The 25,414-nt window shown below is 49.3% G+C and overlaps 1 protein-coding gene across 6 annotated transcripts in view; it reads right to left on the bottom strand.

The window, feature by feature from the left end:
- The window catches only part of KSR1 (kinase suppressor of ras 1), a 177,247-nt gene extending 155,621 nt beyond the window's left edge, over positions 1 to 21,626 (bottom strand). For 3 of the 6 annotated variants that reach the window (XM_033184347.1, XM_033184351.1, XM_033184355.1), the window contains exon 1: positions 20,902 to 21,626. In XM_033184347.1, coding sequence (XP_033040238.1) covers positions 20,902 to 21,132 — 231 coding nt within the window. In that variant the 5' untranslated portion in view covers positions 21,133 to 21,626. The remainder of the gene's footprint in view (positions 1 to 20,901) is intronic. The other 3 variants (XM_033184349.1, XM_033184352.1, XM_033184350.1) reach the window with 3 other exon arrangements.
- Positions 21,627 to 25,414: the final 3,788 nt, after the last annotated feature.

Genomic DNA, 25,414 nt, shown 5'->3' with positions numbered 1-25,414 from the left:
CCCTCAGGGCTGCTCTGTCTGTAGAGTATCCAGTCTTTTATTCCTTTACTTTCCTAATAAACTTGCTTTCACTTTACTCTATGGACTTGCCCTGAATTCTTTCTTGCATGAGATCCAAGAACCCTCTCTTGGGGTCTGGATCGGGACCACTTTCCTGTAACGGAGGCGACTGGTGGGGTACAGTATTCCCAGTGCTATCTGAGAGCCCAGAACATAGACAGCAGGCCTCACATGTGTGCTATAGTTACAAATGTCCTCATCACCACCACCATCATCCAAACAGCCAGAGGGCTTTTCTCCAGAGTGGCGGCAGCAGGAATCATCTGTGGCTGGCCAACATTTCAGTCCTTCTGAGCCAACCATGGGCTTCCCAGGGCACATCACGGGCAGTGTGGACCCTGTGAGTGTTGGGCACCTAGGAGATGAACCCACAGCTGCTGTCTCCTTCCTGGGACAATCCCTCATACCAAGGGCACCACAGTCAAAAGGGCAGGGGTGCTCCCTGAGAAGGTGGAATCACAGCTCACTGGCAGCGCCCCAGCACTGCTCAAGTCCCAGCAGCCAAGACTCAGGTGGCCCTTTTGGTGCCAAGCCAGCTCTACCCCTGAGCTCTCTACCCTCAGGAGGGGGTGGCAACTCTGGAAACTTCCCTGTTTCTCAGCAAAATCTGGGACTGGCTCAACAAGCACCCTGCAGAGTACCTGGAGGACCAACTCTCTGTTTTGTTCCGGAAAGTTTGAATTTGCACCACTTCATTAGACTTCAATCCTTGAGTGCTGAGAAGGGGTGGGAACTCAAGAATCGCTCACTGAGCATGGTCTCCCAGGGGCAGGGGCCGTGCAGTCCAGTCCACTGCTCTACCCAAGCACCTTCTCAGAGCCTGATAGCTAGTAGGCACTCAAATATTCATTACTTTAATAAATGAAGGAGGCCGGACGTGGTGGCTCACACCTGTAATCCCAGCACTTTGGGCGGCCGAGATGGGTGGATCACAAGGTCAGGAGATCAAGACCATCCTGGCTAACACAGTGAAACCCTGTCTCTCTTAAGAATACAAAAAAATGGCCGGGCGCAGTGGCGGGCGCCTGTAGTCCCAGCTACATGGGAGGCTGAGGCAGGAGAATGGCGTAAACCTGGGAGGCGGAGCTTGCAGTGAGTGGAGATCGCACCACCGCACTCCAGCCCGGGCCACAGAGCGAGACTCCGTCTCAAAAACAAATAATAAAATAAAAAATAAATGAAGGAATGCAATTAGGGCAATAATAAACTAATTTTTCCAAAAGAAAAACAGTCCCACCACACATAACTCATTTCAGTTTCACTTATAGTTTTCCCCATCTGCATACATATCATCACATATTTACAGGACTACAAATGCCACACACATGCAATCTTAAATACTGTGTATTTTCCCTCGATGTAACAGTATGAATATGCTCGTGTTCTTACCCAGCCTCTGCAATTGACATCTGTGCGTGTGACGACCCACCCATCGTGTCCTGTGCCATGGTCTGCCAAACCTCCCCTTACCACTGGACAGCTATCTTGTTTTCATTTTTTTCTTTATTATGGATAACGCAAATAGCCTCATACATTCTGCTTTGCTTTTCTATTGCATTCTTGCCTCAGGAGGAACACCCCTGGAAGGATGGAGTGGACGGAAGGGCATCGCTGTCCTCATGTCATAGATGAAGAGAGTAATACCAGGCAGGTACTGGCACGATCTTCTGCCATGGGAGTTCTGTAAAAGCTGCTGGATGAATAAACGTGGCTCACCCACCTGATGCCCTCAGTGAGTGGCAGAGCCTCAGCCTGCCCCAGGCCAGGGCTCTGTCACCTGCCCACGCAGTCAGAAAGTAACTTTCTGTAAGTCAGTAGGTTAGTGTGCCAGCCCCCAAACTCCATTTTTTAGTAAGACACAAATTCCAAAATCCCCTGTGGATTCTACAGGATGGACACAGAGCCCACATAAACCCAGCACCTCTCACCACCTTCTCTTCTCATTACTCTTTCCTCCTTCACACCTGTGCTCAGAGTCCCGTGAGTGCAGTGAGAACTGGAGAGCAAGCACCTCCCAAAATGTCACGCCCAGGGCCCCTTGTGGCCTCACCCCTGGCCCCAGGGTTTTCCAACAACCCGGGCTCACTCCCCTTCGGCTTCCATGTGAGCTGTTCCTCGGCTTCCAAAGCTCTTTTCCAGCTGTATCCCCGTGGAGCCCTTCTCTACCCTTTTGGGGTCTTTACTCAAATATCACCTCCTCTGCAAACCCATCCTGATCCCTCACTTAAAATTATACCACCATCTAGGCACCCCTCCCTGCTTTCACTTTCTCCAAAGCAATTTTACCACTTAACAGATAACACATTTTCCTTAGTGTGTGTGTGGTATTTTTAGGGATGAGAATCTCGCTATGTTGCCCAGGCTGGTCTTGAACTCTGGCTCAGGTGATCCTTCTGCCCCAGCCTCTCAAGTAACTGGGATTCCAGGTGTGTGACACTGCTCCAGGCTTTACTTATTTACTTGTCATCTGAATGTCTCCACCCAACACTAAAGCGTAAGTTCCACAAGGTCTACATTTGTGTCCATTTTGTTCATTGCTATTTTTCCCAGAACTAAGAATAGTGCCCAGTCCCTAATGGGTGCTAATTAAACACTTGTCGAGAAAATAAATAGTAATATTGTAATATAAAAATATTCTCATTCTGCACAAGGCATTGTGTTTTTCCATGGCTCATCTTACTTACTATGAAAAACGACCCCATTATAATCCCTATTGCACAGATGAGGAAACTATTGCTCAGAAAGGGTAAGCAACTTGCCCAAAGACACACAGCTAGCCAGAAAGGCAGTGCAGTCTGAATCCAGGCTGTCAACCACCAGAACCTGTGCTCTTACCCAGCATGAGGTGCTGCTCATCCTCCCATCCTTATATCCAAAGATAGAAGCCATCCATGGCCCAGCATAGCTTTATCGTAAGAACACCAGATCTGACTTTCGGAACATAAGCATTGCCTGGCTTGCAGCCACAGGGTGACAGGGGCCCGTTTGCTATGACAAGTAGGACCAGGGTTTTGACAAGTTGGGTGCTAAGATAACGAATCCTGCCAGACCAGGAAACTGCTTAAACCAAACAGGGCCAGAGAGGAAGTTTAGCCTAAGCTGTTAGATGCTCGAGACAAGGTCTGGTCATTTGAGGCCACCTAAGTCTTCTTCTAAGAATAGTCAGAAGCCCCCTCTGGTTTAGGGGTCTAGGTGGGAGGGATGCAAGTGAAGAAGTTTCCTCTAGACACACGGCTGATTGCAGCCCACATGGCTGGCTGTACACAGGTATTGCAAGTAAACGAGGTCTTTGACTTTTGGTTTCTCTTTTTCTTTTTTTAACTACTTCCTAAAATTCTCAAAACTGTCAAAGATGCAGTTGGAAGAGTGGCCTGGGGTTTTGTCTCAAATGTTCACCTCTCCTCATAAGCCACCAAGCCAACCACACAAAAAAAAGTTCCTGTCCCCTGAAAAGACAAGTTTCCATTCGTTGATGGATTCTCCCTCGTTCTACTCTGTCCCCTGTGCCACGTTGAGTCAGGGACACCACAGGGACCCACCCCAGGGACTCATCACCTTCTTTCTCCTAAAATGTACCACCAGCATTTAAAATACCACTGTGCCTGTCACCATCAGACCCAAGCACTACCTGCTACGTTGTCTTTGTAGCCGGAACCCTTCCAAGCAGAGGCAAAATTCTTTGAGATGATCAGATAAAGTCCTCTGCCCACCTGCTGCCCAAACCCCAGCCCTGCAGGCTGCTCCTCACAAGGATGCTCCTCTCCCACCTTCCTGCTCAGTCAGAAGCCCCCACCTCTTGCTTTGCAGCCTCCTTTCTGCGAATGGCCACCTGTTAATCCAGATCCCCAGACGTTGTTGCTTCATCCTGTCTCCAACTGTGAGAGACTCCCATTTCAATGATGCGAAAAAAGAGATTGCCAAATCCATTTCCACCCAGCATTACTTCTTCTAAAGTGCTAAGCATTACCAAAGCCTTGTATGATCTCTTTCTGCCCTGAACAAGACCCAAGATCAAGCAAATTTCTAAAGAGGGCAATAAAATGAACACAAATGGAAATGCAGACAATTCAGCTCCACCAGTGACTGTGGGACTTTTGCACCTTATTTCATCACCTACATGGGCTCATAAAGTTATCATCACTGAGAAGTTAACTGAGAGAACTGCTGTCAGAATCTTGCTGCCTTAAACCTGGGTACTAGCTAGGCAAGGTGGCATACACCTGTGGTCTCAGCTATTTGGGAGGCTGAAGGTGAGCCAGAGAGATAGACAGAGGCTGCAGTGAGCCATGATGGTGCCTCGGAACTCCAGTCTGGGAAACACTGTGAGACCCTGTCTCAAAAAATCTGGGCAGGTCCACTTCACATTAGCCATAACTGTGGGAGGAAGGGATAGGGCCCTGAGTTATTATTAATATATTCCCAGGATTCTGGCCTTCCATTCCCATTTATTTATTTTTTTATTTTCATTTTAAGATGGAGTCTCGTTCTGTTGCCCAGGCTAGAGTGCAGTGGCATGATCTCAGCTCACTGCAACCTCCATCTCCCAGGTTCAAGCGATTCTCCTGCCTCAGCCTCCTGAGTAGCTGGGATTATAGGCACCCACCACCACACCCAGCTAATTTTTGTACTTTTAGTAAAGATGGGGTTTCACTATGTTGTCCAGGCTGATCACCTGACCTCAGGCAATCTGCCCACCTCGGCCTCCCAAAGTGCTGAGATTACAGGCATGAGCCACAGGGCCCGGCCCACTTTCCATTTATTTAATAGCAACAAGCTTACATGCAAGGAACCCAAGGTGCTGGTTAACCCTGGTCAAAGGAGGCCCCTAACTCAATGACATCAGACCCCCTTGGGGCTTATTAGTCATTCAGCCTCCCCCAAACAAAATGGTGCCAACATCTTCCACCAGGCTATTTCCAGGCATTGCCGTGAGGTCCACACCTCGCTAGGTGAGTACACTCTAGACTCCCAGAAGTATCTGCTCGATCTCATAACCCCTTCTTGCCCCATCCTACAGGAAGAAACCCATGAGGAGCACAATGTCCCGAAGTCTACATTCCTAACCAGAACCACAAATCAGAGTCTGCAGTCAGGGGAGAAAGGGGCAGGGCAGGCAGCTCAGTAAGAAGGGGGTTTCCCATGGCTGTCTCTTGGGCTTGTTTCCCATAACTGGGTGCCTAGACACTCATACCTGGTATCGGCAGCCCCACATCTGAGCTAGCAACCTCAAGTCTGAGGACCCCTTCCCTGGCAGGGTCCATGTGCCACCAAGCAGGCCGGGACTGCCAGGCTTTACATCAGAGAACTGAGTTTCAGTTACCACGGTGAAGGCTGGCAGCATAGAGCACAGCTCATTGCAAATCAAGACACATTTCCCAAGTCCCTACACACCTCAGTGCAGAGATGAGTCAGCTGCATGGCCTGATGAGCCTTCATTCACACCTCACCAGCACCTTCTACGGGTTTACTCATCCACAAACTCCCCCACTAAGCTGGCTTTCTGGAGCACAATACACCTCTCATTCACTCTTATATTCCAGAACAGTGCCTGGCATGAAACCCGGCCAGGAGGGTGGAGGGGGAAGCGGGAGGACACCTGTTTGTTGAGTTGGTGCATTAATTCTCTCCTGGGGCCCAGCACTGAAAACACAGCCCCATGCCCCTGCCTACCTCCTTGACCCCAACGCCAACCATCCTCCCCTGACACCGTGTTCCAGGCACACCAGCCTTCTCCTGGCCCTTGACCACACCAAGCTCGATTCTGCCTCAAGGCTCTTGCACAAGCCAGTCCCTCTGCTGGGAACACTCCTCCAGGCTACAGTGGCCTTCTCATCTTTCAAGACTTAGCTCAAAAGTCACCCTCTCTGGGAAGGCCTTTCCCAATCACCCCATCTAAAGAAGTCACCTCCTCCATACTCCTGCCTCTCTCTAACCCACTTCCAGTTTTCTTCTGAGAGCATGTCTATTTGGTATGTTTATTATCTTTCTCTTTCTACTAAAGGAAGCCCTCTATTTTCTTTCCTGCTCCTTCCTCAGTGCCTAAAACAGTGCCTGGCACATAGCAGAGGCTCAACAGTCACTTGAGTGGGCCTGGCGTGGTGGCTCACGCCTTTACAGCACTTTGGGAGGCCGAGGCAGGGAGATCACTTGAGGCCAGGAGTTCGAGACCAGCCTGGCCAACATGGCAAAACCCTGTCTTTACTGAAAATACAATAATTAGCCGAGTATAGTAGTGCGTGCCTGTGCTCCCAGCTACTCAGGAGGCTGAGGCACAAGAATCGCTTGAACCCAGGAGGCAGAGGTTGCAGTGACCCAAGATTGTGCCACTGCACTACAGCCTGGGGGACAGGAAAAAAAAACAAAAAAAGTCACTGAATGAATGGACAAAAGAGAAAATCAATAGCAAATTCAAGATGAGGAATATCTAACACGGTCGAAAAATGGAGAGAATAAAGGAGAGAAGAAGAAAGGTACAAAGGTCAGAAAGAATTGTAAAAAATATGAGATACTCACCCGGGAGTACAATTTTTAAAACAGCCATCATTCAAAAGGACTTAAATGGAGGGGCTAGGTGTGGTGGCTTACACCTGTAATCCCGGTACTTTGGGAGGTCGTGGTGGGTGGATCACCTGAGGTCAGGAGTTTGAGACTAGCCTGGCCAATATGGCGAAACCCCGTCTCTACTAAAAATACAAAACTTAGCTGGGCGTAGTGGTGCACCTGTAATCGCAGCTACTCAAGAGGGTGAGACAGAAGGATCACTTGAATCCAGAAGGTGCAGGATGCAGTGAACCAAGATCACGCCACTGCACTCCAGCCTGGGCAACAGAGCGATACTCCGTCTCAAAAAAAAAAAAAAAATGGAAGAACAGTTTGGCAAGTCTTACACACACACACACCACACACACACACACACACTCCATCTCCATGCTCCTTGACCCAGTAATTCCATTCCTGGGAATTATCCCAAGAAAACGAATTCAGAATAGGAACAAAAATAAAGTGCCTGTATACAAACTACTCCATTCACATTGTTTATAAATGCAGACATCTAGAAACAACTGAAATGTCCAATAACAGGGAAAATGGTTTGCCAAATTACAGTAGATCCACTAGATACACTAACATGTGGCAACTAAAATGACCAAAAGGAAGATAACAGGGAAACATGGAAAAGTGTTTTGGAGTAATGCTACATGAAATGGGGTGGGGGGGGAGGCGGTAGTAGAAGCACTGAACTCCTTCTAAGGACCAGACACTGTCCAGCACTCCTTCTGTATCCTAGTTCTCAAAAGAATCCAAAATTAACCTACTCTTACCGCCTTTTAACTAACAAGAAAAGTGAGGTCCAGAGAGCTAAACAACTCGCCCAAGGTCACATAGCTGGCAAGGAATGGAGTCAGAATATAAATATGGCATCCCCACCCCAGAGTCCCCGCATATCCTGGTGCCCTCAATGTACACCTCAATGTCCTACCAAGTGCCTGAGGGGCCCCTTCCCATAGCGACATCACAATTGTGCTGTGGAGGCCAAACTCGGAGACTGAAACAGTCAGCAAAAAGTGACTCGGCACCTCAGAAATGCTTGCAAGAGAACATAGCAAAAGCCAAAACAAAACACAACCAACCAAAACAAAACTACCTGCTGGGATCAAAAGACCATGGAGAAAAGAAATGAGAAAGCAGTCAGCAAAGCCAGGCTTCAGGAACAACTGTGCAGAGCCTCGAGAGAAGAGCCGGAAAGGGCAAGGAAGCCTTTTACAGGTGCTGGATCCAGGTTCCAGGCTGGAACCGAAGAAATCAGGGTATGCCCTGGGGCACCCAGAGAACAGCACCTTCCTGTACTCACCAGTTCTTCTTTCCAGGGCCCACACGCAGTGAAGCTCAATCAATGTTAGCTGAAATACACTTATCTCATAATGGGAACAAGCAACAAGGAAAAGGAAGGGAACAGAGACTAGAGGCATGGACAAGAGTGGACTGGAAATCAGGACATGCACAGTGGGATTCTGCTGGGTCTGGGGGCCCCGCTTTGTTAAAGACTCTCATCTCAGTCTCTGGCAGGACTATAGGGAGAGGGAAAGCACTCAACTGTCCGAGAACAGGTTTTAGGTGCAGCAGTAGACTCAGGTTAGATAGTGAGATGGACACTTTGCAATGTACCTGCTGCCAGAAGCCAGAGCAAGCTGAGGAGAAAATAATCAAGATGCCTTTCCACAGGAAAACATAGAGATTCCTCCCAGTCTGCTGAGACAGGTATAGCTCAGCCTGGAAGCGGAGGGCTGGATGACCGGCCTGGGTCACTCTGCTTCCTAGAGACGAACTGCCCAGGGCCACCATTGCCAAAACAGAGCATAAATACCCTAGATCACTCAGGATTGGCCACAGGCCAGGCACGGTGGTTCACGCCTGTAATCCCAGCACTTTGGGAGGCCAAGGTGGGTAAATTGCTTGAACTCACGAGTTGGCCTGGCCAACATGGTAAAACCCCGTCTCTACTAAAAATAAGAAAATTAGCTGGGCATGGTGGTGCTTGCCTATAATCCCAGCTACTTGGGAGGCAGGAGAATTGTTTGAGCCCAGGAGGCGGAGGCTGCAGTGAGCTGAGATCTCATCACTGCACTCCAGCCTGGGCAACACAGCCAGGCTCCATCTCAGGAAAAAAAAAAATATATATATATATGTATATATATATATATAAAACATGCCACAGCTGGTTATTGCTGAAGCTGGGGAATCACTACACAGAGGTGGTCACAACATTCTCTCTACTTTTGTACAAGTTTAAACCTTTCCATGATAAAGTTAAAAAAAAAAAAAATACGGCGGGGCGCGGTGGTGGCTCACGCCTGTAATCTCAGCACTTTGGGAGGCCGAGGCAGGCGGATCACGAGGTCAGGAGATCGAGACCATCCTGGCTAACACAGTGAAACCCCGTCTCTACTAAAAATACAAAAACGAAAAATTAGCCGGGCGTAGTGGCAAGCACCTGTAGTCTCAGTTACTCAGGAGGCTGTGGCAGGAGAATGGCATGAACCTGGGAGGCGGAGCTTGCAGTGAGCCAAGACTGACCAATGGACTCCAACCTGGAGCGACAGAGCAAGACTCCATCTCAAAAAAAAAAAAAAAAAAAAAAAACAAGAAAAAGAAAAACATAAATTCAGACCTAGGCATTTCACCTGATGGAGCACAGGGAACTTGACCTCAAAACATAGCTCTCTGATATAATAAACATTTTAAACTTAGAGCATTTAGGCCCTTAGAGATTAACAGACACTGAAAGAGACTTTTCCTCTATCTATAAAAAGACCAGATGGACCCACCAGGGACAAGGATTGTTTTTCATTCCCCTCACTGTTATCTCATTATCTATTGCAGGAAAAAACACCAAAAATGCAACCACAGCCTAAGAGACCCATTCACAAGATAATGTCTATCTCTTAGGATCATTCAAAGAAATAGCTGGGTCCCATTGGGATATTAAGTAATTGCTCTGTGATTCTGTGATACACCAGGGAGAATCAATTCATATGCCATTTCTCTTAGTCATCTATATGTTGTGAGTGAATTTTTCAGTAAACCTTCAAGGGACAAAAAGCAAGGTTTTCCCTTAGCCCCTACACACCAAGGAATCACTGTGGCCTGGCTCAGGGTTTGGGGCTACCCCCAGAGCCAAGACAAAGGTAATTAGAGTCTTCAAGATTATCCTATTCTAAAAGATTTTCCAGCTGGAGGAGAGAGGAGTTTGCAAATCCAAGTTCGGTGTTAAAGGCAAGGAATTAAGACTTCCGGGGTTCAAGTCACAGCTCAGTCTCTCCTTAGCTATGTGATTCTGGGAAAGTCATTTAACCTCTGTGCACCTCAGTTTCTTCATCTGTAAAATGGGGACAGCGAGAAGACCTTCCTCACAAAGGTGTTGTGAGAAGTAAATGCTACATAAAGCTTAACAAGGGGGCCAGGCCCAAAGCGAACTTGCCATAAAAGTAAATGTCAGCTATTATGACACATCCATTTTGTAACAGGTATAGATATTCGTTTTGGAAACCACATACATCCATTTGACTCAGCGAACGGGGAAAATGAAACGGGGTGGAACCAGCGCTCTCTTTCTGAAACCTCAGGCAGCGGTGTGGGAGCCTCGACTCCAGCACACCTACAGTGGCCCCAGCCGGCCCAGGCCTCCATTGGCCAAGAGGCCAGAAAGAGCTCCTCCTTTCAAAGAGCCACCACCAGAAACAGGAAGCTGCTTCCTTTCCTTTCCATTCAGAGCCAGCATTTCCTTTTTCATTTTAAAAAGCATTCCTCATCTGCAGCCCAGCCCTCTCCCCTAACCCCCTGCAGCCCAGGCTCAAATGCAGCCACAGCCATCTGCATTTCTCTTGGATTGTTTTCTGCCCACCAAGGGGATCTTGAGGTTCCTGGTAGACCCTGAGCAGACCATGCCCTTAACACCAGGGCCAGGAGGAGGCAGGAAATGCGAACTCCAGGCAGGCAGGCGGGCGGGCACACCTCTCTGGGCAAGTTTCCTCTTCTTGTTAGACGGATTCAGTGATACATGTATTTAAGTGCTAACGTGATGCCCAGTAGACACCCTATTTCCCTTTGTAAAGCACCTCCTTCAACAAAAGGCAACGTCTCATGGCTGGCTAAGTCTTCAGGGATACCAGCCTCTCTTCAACCCACCCAATTTTATTTGGAACCTCAAACAGCACCTCAGTTTCATAAAAACCTAAAATATAAACACAACGCTTGGTTGTAAGTGAGCCAACAGTTTCTTGTCTCTTTCTCTGCTCAAGGCTTAAGGCCGTGTCTCCCCAACTACGTTCAGTGGAAGAAAAGATCCCCTGGACAAATAAGTTTGAGAACTGCTGCTGCAGGACTTCTCAGAACCTTTAAAACACAAATCCTTATCCACAGGGATCTTCAGGAGGGAGATGGCTGATGCAGCACAACTTTCTTTCACAGAAGCATCTTGCAGAGTACAGTGTGAGATACAGAAAAGCTGCACTGAGACTTCAGAAGGGCCAGGTCTTGGTGGGGGAGGGCCCGGTATTGGTGGGGGAGGGGTGGGAGTTCTCCAGATAGCACCTAATGTGTAAGAACATACAGGTTGCTTTTTTTTTTCTTATTGGCAAAACTGTGTGTGCACCATGAACGAAGCTGGTCTCCCTTATCCATATCAAAGCTAAACCCAAATTAATTGGCTAAACTGGGACTCAACACCTCCAGGAGCCACGTGGAAGAAAGCCCCACCACCCTTTAAAGTAGCTTACCTCATCATATTTGCGGAAAGCAAAATGCTTACGACCAGTATACTGCTAATACAAGTCTATAGATAATGCTGTATGAAAAATTATTTTTCCCCATCACAGCTGGCATAGTCCACATTTTGCATTACACTTTCCCCCCTTTTTTTTTTTAATTTTAAACTCAGGTCTTTTTCTCTTCTTTTTTGAAATTTTAATTTAATTATACAAGACAGAGTCTCAGTATGTTGCCCAGGCTGGTCTCGAACTCCTGATCTCAAGCAATATGTCCACCTCTGCCTCCCAAAGTGCTGGGATTACAGCCCTGAGACACTGTGCCCGGCCTCAAACACAAATCTTAATTCATTCTTACAATTATCCTGAGGTTAGAAAAATGGAAGGGGAAGAAAAATGGCAAGCAGGTAGGCTGACTTCAGCTTCACTATTTGGAAAGAGAGTTTGCTCGGTTAAAACACACTACTGCCCACCAAGGCCAAGACAACAGAAAAATATAGACTTATATAAATAGATTTTATATGTGACAGCAGTTTGAACAGAGACTTTTTCAATGCAAATGACAAACAGCTGTGCCTAGGAATAAATGACAACGAATTTTTCTATCTCAACAGCTGTCCTGAGAGCTCGTCTCTACATCTCTACCTGCATTCTGGAATCAGGGAGAAAGCCAAAATGGATGCCAAGACACTAGATCAGCCGTGTCCAACCCCCTGACTACAAGGACTTTTCCGCCTATCTGTGGTGGTGGGTATCATGAAAATTACGCACAGACTTTTTTTTTTTTTTTTAAGCTTATCAGCTATCATTAGCATTAGTGTATTTTATGTGTGGCCCAAGAGCATTCTTCCTCCAATGTGGCCCTGGGAAGCCAAAAGACTAGACATGTGTGCACTAGATTAAAAGGATACTCCTTCTGGAAGGAATTGTAAAGAATTTCTGACATTGTTTTGACATGAAAATCAATGGATAGTGGGACAGAATGCAAAATCTGCAAGAATTTTTCTTGTTGGTTTTGTTTGTTTATTTTGTTTTTTTGAATCAGAGTCTTGCTCTGTGGCCCAGGCTGGAATACATTGGTGAGATCACAGCTCAGTGCAGGCTCAAGTGCTCCTCCCACCTCAGCCACCGTAGTAGCTGAGACTACAGGTGTGCGAAACCACCCCTGGCTAATATTTTATTTTTTGTAGAGACAGGGTCTCACTATCTTGTCCAGGTTGGTCTCAAACTCCTTGACTCAAGGGATTCAGGATAGGATTACAGGTGTGAGCGACCACACCTGGCCATGTGCATGAACTTTTAAGACAAACACAGGGCCCCACAAAAGTTAAGGTTTTCCTACCTAATTTCCAAGAGATCTTTTGATGCAAGGATGAGAAGCCCTTAAAAGTACACAGACGGCCGGGCGCGGTGGCTCAAGCCTGTAATCCCAGCACTTTGGGAGGCCGAGACGGGCGGATCATGAGGTCAGGAGATCAAGACCATCCTGGCTAACATGGTGAAACCCCGTCTCTACTAAAAAAAATACAAAAAACTAGCCGGGCGAGGTGGCGGGCGCCTGTAGTCCCAGCTACTCGGGAGGCTGAGGCGGGAGAATGGCGTAAACCCGGGAGGCGGAGCTTGCAGTGAGCTGAGATCCGGCCACTGCACTCCAGCCTGGGCGACAGAGCGAGACTCCGTCTCAAAAAAAAAAAAAAAGTACACAGACAACTCCAGGGATTCAAGATCGTTCATTCGGGCTGAGCCAGCCCACTGGGCAGACTGACCTTCAAAAAAGGCCCACCCGGTCGGGCATGGTGGCTCACGCCTGTAATCCCAGCACTCTGGGAGGCCGAGGTGGGCGGATCATGAGGTCAGGAGATCGAGACCATCCTGGCTAACACAGTGAAACCCCATCTCTACTAAAAAATACAAAAAATTAGCCGGGCATAGTGGCAGGCGCCTGTAGTCCCAGCTATTCAGGAGGCTGAGGCAGGAGAATGGCGTGAACCCAGGAGGCGAAGCTTGCAGTGAGCCGAGATCGTGCCACTGCACTCCAGCACTCCAGCCTGGGCGACAGAGCAAGACTCCATCTCAAAAAAAAAAAAAAAAAAAAAAAACAGAAAAAAAAAAGGCCCACCCATGACATACCCCAGATGGCTCTCCAACAATCTCTCCAGTCCTCAGGGTCCCTAAGGCATTGGGACAGAGCTAGGAAAGCAAACCCATTTGCTTTCTCCTGCAGGAAACCCCTTGAGGGCAAGACCCCACAATCAGAGGAGGATGGAGTGGCTCATTCTCAGTCAACAGGCCAGGCTCAAGGTGGTATAATGTCTTAATCAAGGGTGTGGGCCTCCAGGTCTGACGCCCAACTCAGTGCTCCTTTAATAACCACCCCTTGTTAATTGTCCTTAACAGGGGTTCCTGGCAAGTCAGTTCTCCCTCAGGCCTTCAGTTTCCTCACCTGGAAACTGAAGATGAGAGGGCTGAACCAGATGGAAATTCCAAGACCCTCTGCAGCCCTAGGAAGCCACAACTCTACTAAATCATCCCCAAAGCCAGGCACCCCAAATAGCACTATGATCAGTATTTGTAGTTAGGGATGCGACCAAGGATGCAGTCAAAATGACTTTCATGAGCCTCAAGTGATCAAGAACTCACCATATGGTTATGTACTACCAAAGCTGATCAGTCCCTGGACACGGAGACCTGAAATCCAGCCCCTCCCTCCGCTATCTTGGAGCAAGGAAAGGGCCTTCTTCTAATCGGTCAGCCCTGGGGGCCCCCCTTTGCTACAGGTAACCATAAAAACTAGAAGCCACAATGCCTGACACATAGCCCAGAACCTCAGACAGAAGCAACCACAAAACTAGAAGCCATAGTTTCTGACACTTATCCCAGAACTTCAGCCACAGGACCATGTCCAGCCTTTTTTTTTTTTTTTTTTTTTAAACAGGGTCTTGCTCTGTCATCCAGGCTGGAGTGCAATGGTGCAATCTCAGGTCACTGCAACCTCCACCTCCCAGGCTCAAGCGATCCTCCACCTCAGCCTCCTGAGTAGCTAGAACTGCAGAAGCGCACCACCATGTATGGCCAATTTTCTATTTTTTGTAGAGCCGGGGTTTTACATGTTTCCCAGGCTGGTCTCAAACTCCTAGACTCAAGTTATCCACCAGCCTCAGCCTCCCAAGGTGCTGGGATTACAGGCATGAGCCACCGCACCCAGCCCCAGCATCCTTTTTAAACTCTTGGACGTCAGTGTGATTACAGATGCAGTGACAAAGGGATAAATGTATGAAGGCTGCCATTCCTGCTTAGGAGAGGGGGATTTATGATGCCACAAAGATATTAAAGACTAGGACAGATATTAAATGTATTCATACACTTTGACCCGGCAAATCTCACTTCTAGGAAGATACTTGTTGCAGCATGGTTTATAAAAGCATGACTTGGAAACAGCCTGAATGGTCCACACAGGGAAACCGGTTAGATGAACTTGTGGTGTGACCACACAATGCAGCCACTAATAGTGCTGATGCATATGTATATGTGCTGATATAGACAGAAGACATTTACAAGGCAATGCACATGGTATGTGTCACAAATATACACATGTACATTTGTATGCAAATGCAGGAAAAATATACAACAAAATGTGCATGGGAATTAACTCTGAGAGGTGGCATTATGGGTGATTTTCACTGTTGTACATCTAGTACTTTCTTTTTTTATAGTGAACATATATCATTATGTATTTTTAAAATATTTTAATTAAAAGTAGAAAGTTAAAGAATATACTTTAACTTTCTTTATCAGAGGAACTGTTTATCAGAGGAACTGTTCACAAAGAATAAGACAGGTAGCCATTTAAAAAATTATGAGTAAGCTGATCTCTAGGCAGCTTCTCCTTTTTCAGAATGAGACAAGTGCAGAGCTAGCTGCATCATGGTGCTGAGACAGTCCTGTCTTTGAGGATGTGCTGGCCTGGACATTAGGGAAGCAGACCCATGCCCGAACCCTGAGGCTGCACAGCCTGGGTGACCACCAGGAAGCCCAAACATCTAGACCTGAGCCATGGAATGCCCTCAGCCCAGCTCTTTTTATTACTGGCCATCTCCTTGGTCTCAGCAACCACGGCCCTGCACAGAATCTCCCCAACATAGCGACAGCTGTGGAGTTCTGAACATAAGTTCTCCACAAGACCAGTCAACCCGGGTTCAACCACCTGCTGAGACAGTCTCTCTATCCCTTTGAGATGCAATTCCCTCATCTGCAGCATCAGGATAAAGCCTCATAGCATCACTGTGAATGTTAAGGTGCAACATATGGTGAGAGCCTAGTGGAGTGCTCAACATAGAACAGGTGATCAAGCACGTTCCTCATCTGTGTCTGCTCTCTCTACTCAAAGGTCATTCCCCTAACCCCAAAGGCACCTATGCAGCTTTCCCTTTGAATTCAATGTAAAAAAGATATCTCAACCCCAGCCTATTCTGAAGGATAGCCTTTTTAAAAGGCACAGCTTAGAGAGACTTGGCCACAGGCTTTGCTGCTTCTCCCCAGCATTGCAGACACTGCCACCGTGGGCCAGCTTCTCCGCATGGTCCATCTCCAGACACATCCAGCGGGCAGGAGTAGAATACCTGTGGTGCAGAATGCCACTTTCCTGGATTTTGAGGCAGCCCAGACCACTCCGAGAAGAGGAAACAACCCTGACGTGGAAGAAGGCATTCCCATAGCTGCAGGCAGCAAACCACACCTCCTGGCACCCACATCAACCCAAGCTGCAGATCTGATAAGACCTCTCTCCAGCACCACCCAGCCCTCCCAGGCTCACAGCCACTGCAGGTCCCCCTCTAGGCTGCCTCTGAGAAACATTTGGGAGGTAGGTTTCACTAGGGAAAAAGTTACCCAAGTGAAAGCAGACACAAAAAGGGCCAGAGCCCCAGCTCTGTATCTCTTCAGAGATGGCTGGAGCCACTTGGCCAGAGGGTTACAACTGTGGCCACAGAGCAGAAGCAGACAAATGCCACACTTCGAGACAGTGGCTGGCTGGGAAAGGAAAACCAGGTTTCAGTCTCCTTTCTGCCAGGGACCTGTGACTTGGTAGAAGTCCCAAAGACTCTGGGAATATTTCCTAGAAAACCAGGAGGTGGCTCACACTTGTAATCACAGCACTTTGGGAGGCCAAGGTGGGTGGATCACTTGAGGCCAGGAGTTCAAGACCAGCCTGGCCAACACGGCAAAACCCTATCTCTACTAAAAACACAAAAACGAGCTGGGCATAGTAAGGCATGCCTGTAATCCCAGCTACTCAGAAGCTAAGGCAGTATTGCTTGAACCTGAGAGGTGGAGATTACAGTAATCCAAGATCATGCCACTGCACTCCAGCTTGGGCAACAGAGTGGGACTCTGACTAAAAACAAAAACAAAAACAAAAAAACAGGAGGTTGGATGGACCAAGGGTTCAGTGGGGTTTCCAATGCAGGGTCCTGCAAGCTGTGATACTAGAGTCATTACTGTGCCCTGCCTGGCTCCTTCATTAGACTAGAAGTGTCCTTAAACCCCACAGATTGGGAGAGTAGCCCACCTACTTCAGAGCCCTTGCTAGGTGGCAGCCAGCCAGGTAAGCACATCAACAGTAACTAAAGGCCTGTCCAGGGAACGAGCCTCCACACACCCTAAGGACCCAATCTGCAGGCATGCCACCCCTCCCCTCTCCCAGCAGTTCCATCGTCAGATGCTCCTGGGAGGCATAGGGAGAGCTCAGGTCCCCCACAGAGCAGGGCTCTGACCTCTGCCACAGCAGAGCTGTGTGAGGGCCAGGTCTCTCTGACTTTCCAGGTGGCAGGAGGGCCTCCCTTCTGACCCCTTGCGGCTCCAGGGCAGCTGCTCAGGAAAGCGGCCCAAGGGCAGAGACTGAACCTACCACAGTTCCCAACATTGCCTCCCAGTACAGCCTGACTCTGCACCTACCACAGTTCCCAACATCGCCTCCCCCAGCAAAGCCTGATGGTCAAAGTCCTTCAGCCCCTTTCTCCACATCAGCTTGCTTAGGAGGGATTTTTCTCCACAAGAATACAAGGTGGGGAGACTCAGCACGGCACAGCCTGTCTCTGGAAAGTACTAGTAGGCTGGCAGGAAAGGGCAAGTCACAATGTCCCTGGAACATACATCTCCATGAGGCAACATGTGTCTGCTTCTACACACCCTTGTCTCCCCAGCACTGGCCAGATTCAAAGGAATGAAGGTAATTATTATTGGCATAGGTTGCAGGCCCAGCTATGAGGCAGGCCAGGTGTCCCTCCGTGAGCATATCTGGGGCATAAGAACATTCCCGTTTGGCTCGGTGGAGTTTTCAGACCCCTAGGAGGGTCTAGCAGAGACAGAACACCAGGTCCTGCCATGATGAAGTAGCCTCACAACTGTTTACAGATTAAGACTCTGGTTTCAGATTGTGCCTCCCTCCCTTTCTATTTAGAGAGGGAAAATGTGTATGATGAAGACTGCTGATCTCCAGGAATGTGTGTGAGATTGAGAAGAGTCAGGTACGCTGCTGGGCACATAGGCAGCAAACGTTAAGTCAGCTCCTTCTACCCTTTTCCACACAAACTGGACCACGACACAGAGAAAATCTATCCCCAGGCAACCAGACACGCTGACCCCCCACACCCCATCACAACACGATTTCAGGCAGCAGCAGCCCATCTCTGGTCAGGGACCTCCACGGACATCTCACATGCTGCTTCTCCCACTGAGTGCTTATATAATGAAGGCCAGAGTGAGTTGGGGCTCCTAAGATTCTAGATAAATCTGACACAGTTACACAGGCCAAGCCCGGTCAGATCCTTCTTCAAAAGCCAGGAATCCAGTGTTGCAAGCACAGTCTCTGAGGTTATGAGCTGGTGTGTGGGGAGCCCACAGAACAGGAAAGAACGCTGGAGTGGACACTGCCACTGGCCCACCTGGCCCCAGAACAAGCTGCTGGGGGTGGACGGCCCCACCCAGCTTACTGAGATTGTTTCCTGGCTTGTGTCACCCGCCTGTATGAAATGAGAGGCAGCTGCAGAAGTACCTTTCCCTAAAATCCAGATTTCCTGATCCATGAAGTAGGGGTTAAGTCTCCCTATCAAGGGTCTAGCAGGGGTTGTTTCCCTACTGGTGGCCTGTGCCACAAACGCTACTGGACCCTCCCTAGGCAAAGCTGCCAGGCAGACTCTTTTGGTAGTAACAGCATGGACTGACAGACAAAACGCTGCAGGTGTGAGCAGTCTCGTTCATATTTTACGTACAGGAGAGCTTGAGATTCAGAAGTCATGGGACCTGCCTAAGGTCACACAGACAGAACCCAGGCCCAATATGAAAGCCATAGAGCTTCCTGTTCACCACGCTGCTCCTATGGCAAAGATTCTTATAATAAACTTAACCCCTATGTTATGGGTTCAGTAAATCTGTATTTTAGAACCTTTCTTAAAGAGGGTTATTCTTAAACAGGGGTAGTATAAAAACAATCACAAACATTTGATTTCACCCAACCAAGTCTCATTCTCTAACCCAGAGAATTTCGAGCTTCCAGAGCCCTCAAAGATCCACTCCAGCCTTCTTGTTTTGCAGGTGAGGAGGCTGAGGCCTCTGGGATGAAGTGACTCATTCAAACTAGCTGGTGGCAGCCTCATGGAACTAGCTCCAGGGGTCTAAATTCCCATCCCCCAAAACAACCCAAGCCCTGCCTTTTCAGGAAGTGGGTGAACCCAAATCCACATCACGGTGGGAAGAAGAGGGAGCTGCAAATCCCCTGTGGGCCTTCGGATGAGTTCTCTGCCACCAGGGATGACTGTCTAAACACTCAGGAGGGAAGCCACTGAATAAACCAGCTCCGAGGCTTAAATAGCTGGATGCTCTGGGGTGTCATGAACGCCACACCGCCATCAAAATGAGGGACTCTGGAAGTTAGGGTAGGACAAAAGGCCATTCCAGAGAATGCACAGCAAGTGGTTCTCCTATACATACTCTGGGAGCCAGGAGCACTTCAGAGCAACGTGGGGACAATCCCACAGAGGCCAACACAGAGAGCATTCTCCAAACCCAGCAACACCGCAGTCCAACCACGCACACTCTGCCGGACAGCGACCCCTCCTCCCAGAACTGAGCCTCACAGGCCCCCTATTGTGTCAGCCTAAAAACTGAACTTTGCTGGGCAAACACACTCAGCTGTGTTCAAAAAATCAGTTTCTCTCAATACTTGGAAAACTGCAGCATGCATGCAGAAAGGCCGGCTGTAGGGGGTTTTGTTTGTTTTTTAAGCAAAGCCTTGGTCAGTACAGCTTTAGCAACTGTAATAAAAAATAATAATACCCAGCACTGACTGTATTCTTCCAATGTCCTGTGGTTTTATAGCTTTTAAGAAAATAAAACTGAGGGAGAGGCACCCCCGAGCATTTGGGATCAAACAAGGATTCAGGCTTGTGGCATGCCTGGAGGAAGGATTGGTCTTGTAATAATTACCGCAATCACAGAGGGCCTTATGACAGCTGGCAGAGGCAATTAGCAATAAGGGGCGGGGGGAGGGTTTAGGGGGAGGAGAAATTGAGGATCTAATAAAACAAAACATCCCCAGACCTGCAGGAGGCCAGATGTGGCAGGGCAAGATGGTGAGAGGTTCCTTGTTCAAGATGGGGCAGCTATTAACTGGTCTGACGTTTCACCGCCCCGTCCCTGGCCCAAATCACATTTGGAATCCACTAGTTGCCCTCATTTGTGTATGGACAGGGTGCCCCAACAACCCTCGGGCTGGTTTTTCCAAATCCTTCTAATACTTCCCAGCTATAATTTGAGAGAGGAAGGCCCGCATATCTTACATCTTCTTTACACTCCAGGCTGTCTCCATCAGAACCCCTTAAACAGTGTCATCTTCCCACCAAAGGCTTGCTTCCCCAGCATAATCCTTCCTAAGCCAAAATCCAGTCTTTGGGGGGAAGCAGAGGGAGTCGGCGGGTAATTATTAATACATTTTAAGCAGCGAGCCTCCGTGGCAACGTGAAAGGAAAGCACCAAACGCCTGAATAGCAAAAATGCAGTTTCAGCAACACTTTTTGAAAAGCGGCAGACAAGACCTGGGAGGAGAGGAAAAGAAAGGACAGGACGGCGTCTAGGGCGTGAGGGGAACAGGGGACTGCAGGCCTGCGATCACGCTTCAGGGGAACCTCCTTCGTCACCCTGGCCCACGGGTGCTCGGCTCAGTCACACAGGGAAAAGTCCAGCTTGTGACTCAGTGGGACAACGAGTCCGGCGGCCCCGCAAACTGGAAATGGGGTGGGGGCGGAGAAGGGAGGAAAGGGGATGTCCGCGCGCAGCCCACCCGGCCCACGGGCCCCTCGAGCCTCTATCCCAGTTCCCACCACGCACCCGCCCCACAAATCCTGCCCAAGGTGAGGGCTGGTCCTGGGTCCGCCGGCTGCCGCATCAGCGAGTGCAGGAGCAAGGGGGAAGCCTCCAAGGGGGCGATGCGGGCTCAAGGATGCAACTCGGCCAGGAGTGAACTGGGGCCCGGAGGGAGGTGTCCGGGCCGCTTCTCGAGCCTAGCCCGGGTCCCCGACCCCCTTACCTCCAGGGTCCGGATCTCCTGCTGGGTAAGGTCGTTGGACACAGCGCACTTGGTGCGCAGCCCGCGCAGGCTGCCGATAGAGATGTCGATGAGCTTCTGGAGCTGCCCGCACTGCTGCAGCGCCCGGCTGGCCGCGGCCCCTGCGCCTCCCTCCGCGGCCGCCGCATCCCCCCCGCCACCGCCCTCCTTCTTCTCTCCCATCGCCGCCGCGCGCAGCGCCGCTCTATCCATGCCTCGGCATCGGGGCCGCGGCGGCCGAGGCGGGGAGCCCGGGGCGCGGGCGCCTCGGCAAGGAACCCCTGAGCCGGGAGAGATGGACCAGGAGCGCCCCTCGGCGCTGCCCGACCCGGGACGCCGGTAGAGCCGGCCGCCGAGTCTGCCGCTCCCGCCCTCCCACCCAGGGCAGCAAAGCGAAAGCCGCGGCGATCCGACGGCTGCGGCTCCCGGAGCCTTTAAGCGGCGGCGGGGGCCGGGTCAGGACGGCCGGGCATGCTGGGACTTGTAGTCCACGCCGCGCACCTGCTGCCGGCCCCCGCCCTCGGGGCCCCGGACAGCGCCCGCGCAGCCTTCCCAGCCTTTCTCTCCCCTCCCCTCCCGGCGGCCGCGGCTGTTCAGGCGGTGAGGGCGGGCCCCGACTGGGAGCCCCGGGTGGGGCTGCTCCGCGCCGGCTCCTCCCCTGGGCGCCGAGAGTCGAGGGAGCAGCCTCTCCCGGTCCACCTCCGCCCTCCACCCGGCCTAGGAGCTTCCCGCGACCCCCGGATGGGGCGGCGCCCTCTGGACGCCCGGCGGGTGTACCTCCCGCAGTTCCTCAGCCGCAGCCCAGCCCTGGAAGATGGGGACCAGGGAGGTTCCAGGATTTGTATGTGGGTTTAGGGGCTGCCATCTAGTGGGAAGGGGCTTACAGCACTTCTCCTGTAACTGGCTCACAAAGCGCTCTGCTCTGGACTGCCTGCGCCAGAAGGATTGCTCAGGCTTGGAGAAAGACGAAGGGCTTTCTTCTGAACCACATTTACCTACCAAAATAAGTGTCCCATTCCTCCGCCATTCCCAACCCACCAAGTCAGCCCAGACACTGGGGACAGCACACTGAATTGTCGGTGGCTTCGCAAGTGGCCAGGACTCAAATTCTGACTCCACCACTGTTTAGGGTGAAACCTTGGGCACGTTCGATTTCCTGTGAATGCCCGAGTCTCCTCATCAAATAACACTTTCATAGGTTTCCTATGAAGAAGGGTTAATACATGTACGGCACCTAGATTGATTACTGGCACATGTGGTCGCTGGATAAATGTTAGCAATTCTTACTATCTAACCTCAGATCTGAATGTAGCCCTGGACCCAAGTAGTGGCCATGGAGCAGTAGAGTACTGCCAAGGACTGGTAGTCCTCTGTCCTCTGTGCCTTTCTGTGCCTCCTAACCCAGCAATCAAGCCTCGCCCATCTGTTCACCTTTCTGTCTCATTAGTTCACCTCGTGTGTTCTATTATCTGGAAAAACTGAAAAAAACCAAGTCTCTGATCAAAGCTCCCACACCTTCATACTTTCAACATCTGTCAACCAGAAAAAATGTCTCCCCGCTGAATTTTCTCTTGTAAGCTGCTTGATTGCAGAAGCCACTAGCTAGTGTATCATTGTACCCTCTTCATAGTGCCGGATACAGTGATGGCACACAATAAAGGCTCCAAGGTGCCTCAGGAGCTCTTTCCGCAGGTCCTGTGGGATGTTTCTTTTACCTCTCAGGCCAGCCGAGGGTGTGTGTGTGTGTGTGTGTGTGTGTGTGTAGATAGTTGTTTTTTGGGTTTTGTTTTTGTGTTAGAGGATGAGAATTGGACAGGAGGTGGGATCCAAACATTATAGACACTAAAACAATCAATACTGGGTGGCAGTTTATATTACACCTTCCTTTAATGTTTATATTACACCAGCCTTCAAAATAAATTAAGGGCTGGGCACCGTGGCTCAGGCCTGTAATCCCAGCACTTTGAGAGGCCAAGAGGGAAGGATCACTTGAACCCAGGAGTTCGAGACCAGGCTGGGCAATACGGCAAGACCCTGTCTCTAAAAAAATAATAATAAATTTTTAAAAATCAGGTCTAGAAAGCAAAACTATAACTTTAAAATGTGTTTTTGCAAATTAACCACTCCTTTGGAGATTTTCCAAATGCAAGGAGGTTCCTCCCTAACCTGGCCTTTCCCATTGAGAGTCATTGGTCCAGTCCTCATTCAACTTGTAAAAAGACCCCTGCACGGTATTATGAATTTCTCAACCTGTTACCTTAACCCCACCCAACTCCTTGCAAAGTAGTAACTATTATGAAGGGGAAACTAGTTGTGGTTCTCAAACTTGAACATGCATCAGAATCACCTGGAGGACTAGTTAATTCCCAGAACCATGGACCCCACCTCTATAGTTTCTACTTTTATTGATCAGAGGACAGGGCAGGAGAATTTGCATTTCTATCAAGTTCTCAGGTGGTACTGATGTGGTTAGTCTGAACCCAGTCTCAAGTCTATGCTTTGAGAAGCCTAGGTACAGAGGAAGGTCAGTGGGCAGAGAACTATCTTAAGGGACTATCCACAATCCAGCCTGGCTGGTTCAGAGCCTCTGTCCAGCAGCCAGAGCTGCCAGGCTTGAATGACTCACTCATTCTAACGCAATTCACAAAAGTGTTTTTTTTTTTTTTGAAATGGAGTCTTGCTCTGTCACTCAGGCTGGAGTACAGTAGCATGATCATGGCTCAGTGTAGCCTCGACCTCCCAGACTCAGGCGATCCTCCCACACCAGCTTCCCAAGTAGCTGGGACTATAGGAGTGTGCCACCATGCCTAGCTAACTTTAACTTTTTTTTTTTTTAGATGGAGTCTCTCTACGTTGCCCAGGCTGCTGGTCTCAAACTCCTGGGCTCAAGCAATCCTTTCCCTTCAGCCTCCTGAGATGCTGGGATTATAGGCATGAACTACCATGCCTGGCTCACAAGAAATTTTCTGGTAAGTGCCTATTTATGCACTTACATTGAACTTGTTATTGCCAATGGGGCCTGGTCATTATATTCTCCCTCTAGGGCCACTTTATGTGGGAAGCCACATCCTGAGAAGAGCCACTGCCAGCTTGTGGCATTCATGCCCACCCATGCCACCACAGGGGTGATGTCAGAGCCTGAGACTGGACATATGCCAGCTCCCTGGTTACTCTCCCGCCAGGTTCCATGCAGTGAGTCTCTCCTCTGTGGATACAGTCTTCCCTCTGACTATTGAAAGCATTCAGCAGGCTACAGCTTTCCTTCCTCACAGATGGCCTCTAGCCTTCTTGCCTGGATTTGAGTCATCTGTCAGCCACAGGTTTACAGAACTGCCCCTTAGAGATGGAGAAACTTTTTTGTTTTTGTTTTTTGTTTTTTGTTTTTAAGAGACAGGGTCTTGCTCTGTTGCCCAGGTTGGAGTGCAGTGGCACGAGAAAGCTCGCTGCAGCCTCAAACTCCTGGGCTCAAGCCATCCTCCTGCCTCAGTCTCCTGAGTAGCTGCGACTACAGGTGCCTGCCACCACATCTGACTAATTTGTAAATTTTTTGTAGTGATAGGGTCTTGCTGTGTTGTCTAGACTGGTCTCAAACTCCTGTTCTTGGCCTCACTCTCCCAGAAGCGCTAGGATTACGAGCATGAGCCATGGCACCTGGCCGAAATAAGGATTTTTAAATAATCCCTTCATTCATCCTTTTAACATTCAGTAAGCATTCATGAAGTGCCACTTACATGGCAGGCCCTGTTCTGGGCTCTGGAAAAGAGTAGCAAACAAAACGAAGATTCTTACCCTTAGGGAATTTATGCTGTGGTGAGAGGAAACAGAGAAGCAGATAAATGCACAGTGTGTCTGTCACTGGTAACAGGTGATATGGCACTGCAGGGAAGGGGACAGGGAATATGGCCTTTACACCTTTAAATAGAGCTGTTTTAGAGAGTAGGGTAGTCAGCTCTTGTCTCTGAATTGCTGTATGACCTTGGGCAAATCTCCTAATCTGGTAGCATGGCTTCTTATTTGCAAGATGGTGATAATGTTTTATGAGGATGAACAGATTATATAACATAGAGTGATGGTCATAAAATAAGTGTTCAGCATGTTTATTTATTTGATAAATATTTACTATAGGTCTACTGAAACTGTTCCAAATGCTTAACGCATTGAACTATGCTTTACTTTCTTCCCCACGTTCCAGAATGAATCTCTTCTAGTTAGATGAATTCATCTATTATGTGTTGATTCAGGGTTTCAGCATCATCTCCAGGTCCTTGAGACTTTTTCTGAGGCACCTCAGTAGAGAAAGTTTGCTTATTCCCTCCTTCCTCTCCTCTGTCTCAGGTCCCTCCATTGCTTTTCCCAGCTTGTCTGCATCCAAACACCAACAGCAGCAGTGGGAGCATTTTTGTGCACAGGCCTAAGAAGCATGAAGGGGACACTTACCATGTGCCAGGCTCTGGGGCAGGCTCAGAGGGAAGGAAGCCGAGTCCTTATCCCTGTG

This window comes from Trachypithecus francoisi, unplaced genomic scaffold (assembly GCF_009764315.1).
Source record: "Trachypithecus francoisi isolate TF-2019V2 unplaced genomic scaffold, Tfra_2.0 Lachesis_group20, whole genome shotgun sequence".
Lineage (NCBI taxonomy): Eukaryota > Metazoa > Chordata > Mammalia > Primates > Cercopithecidae > Trachypithecus > Trachypithecus francoisi.
This window is presented reverse-complemented; position numbering and strand designations above follow the sequence as displayed.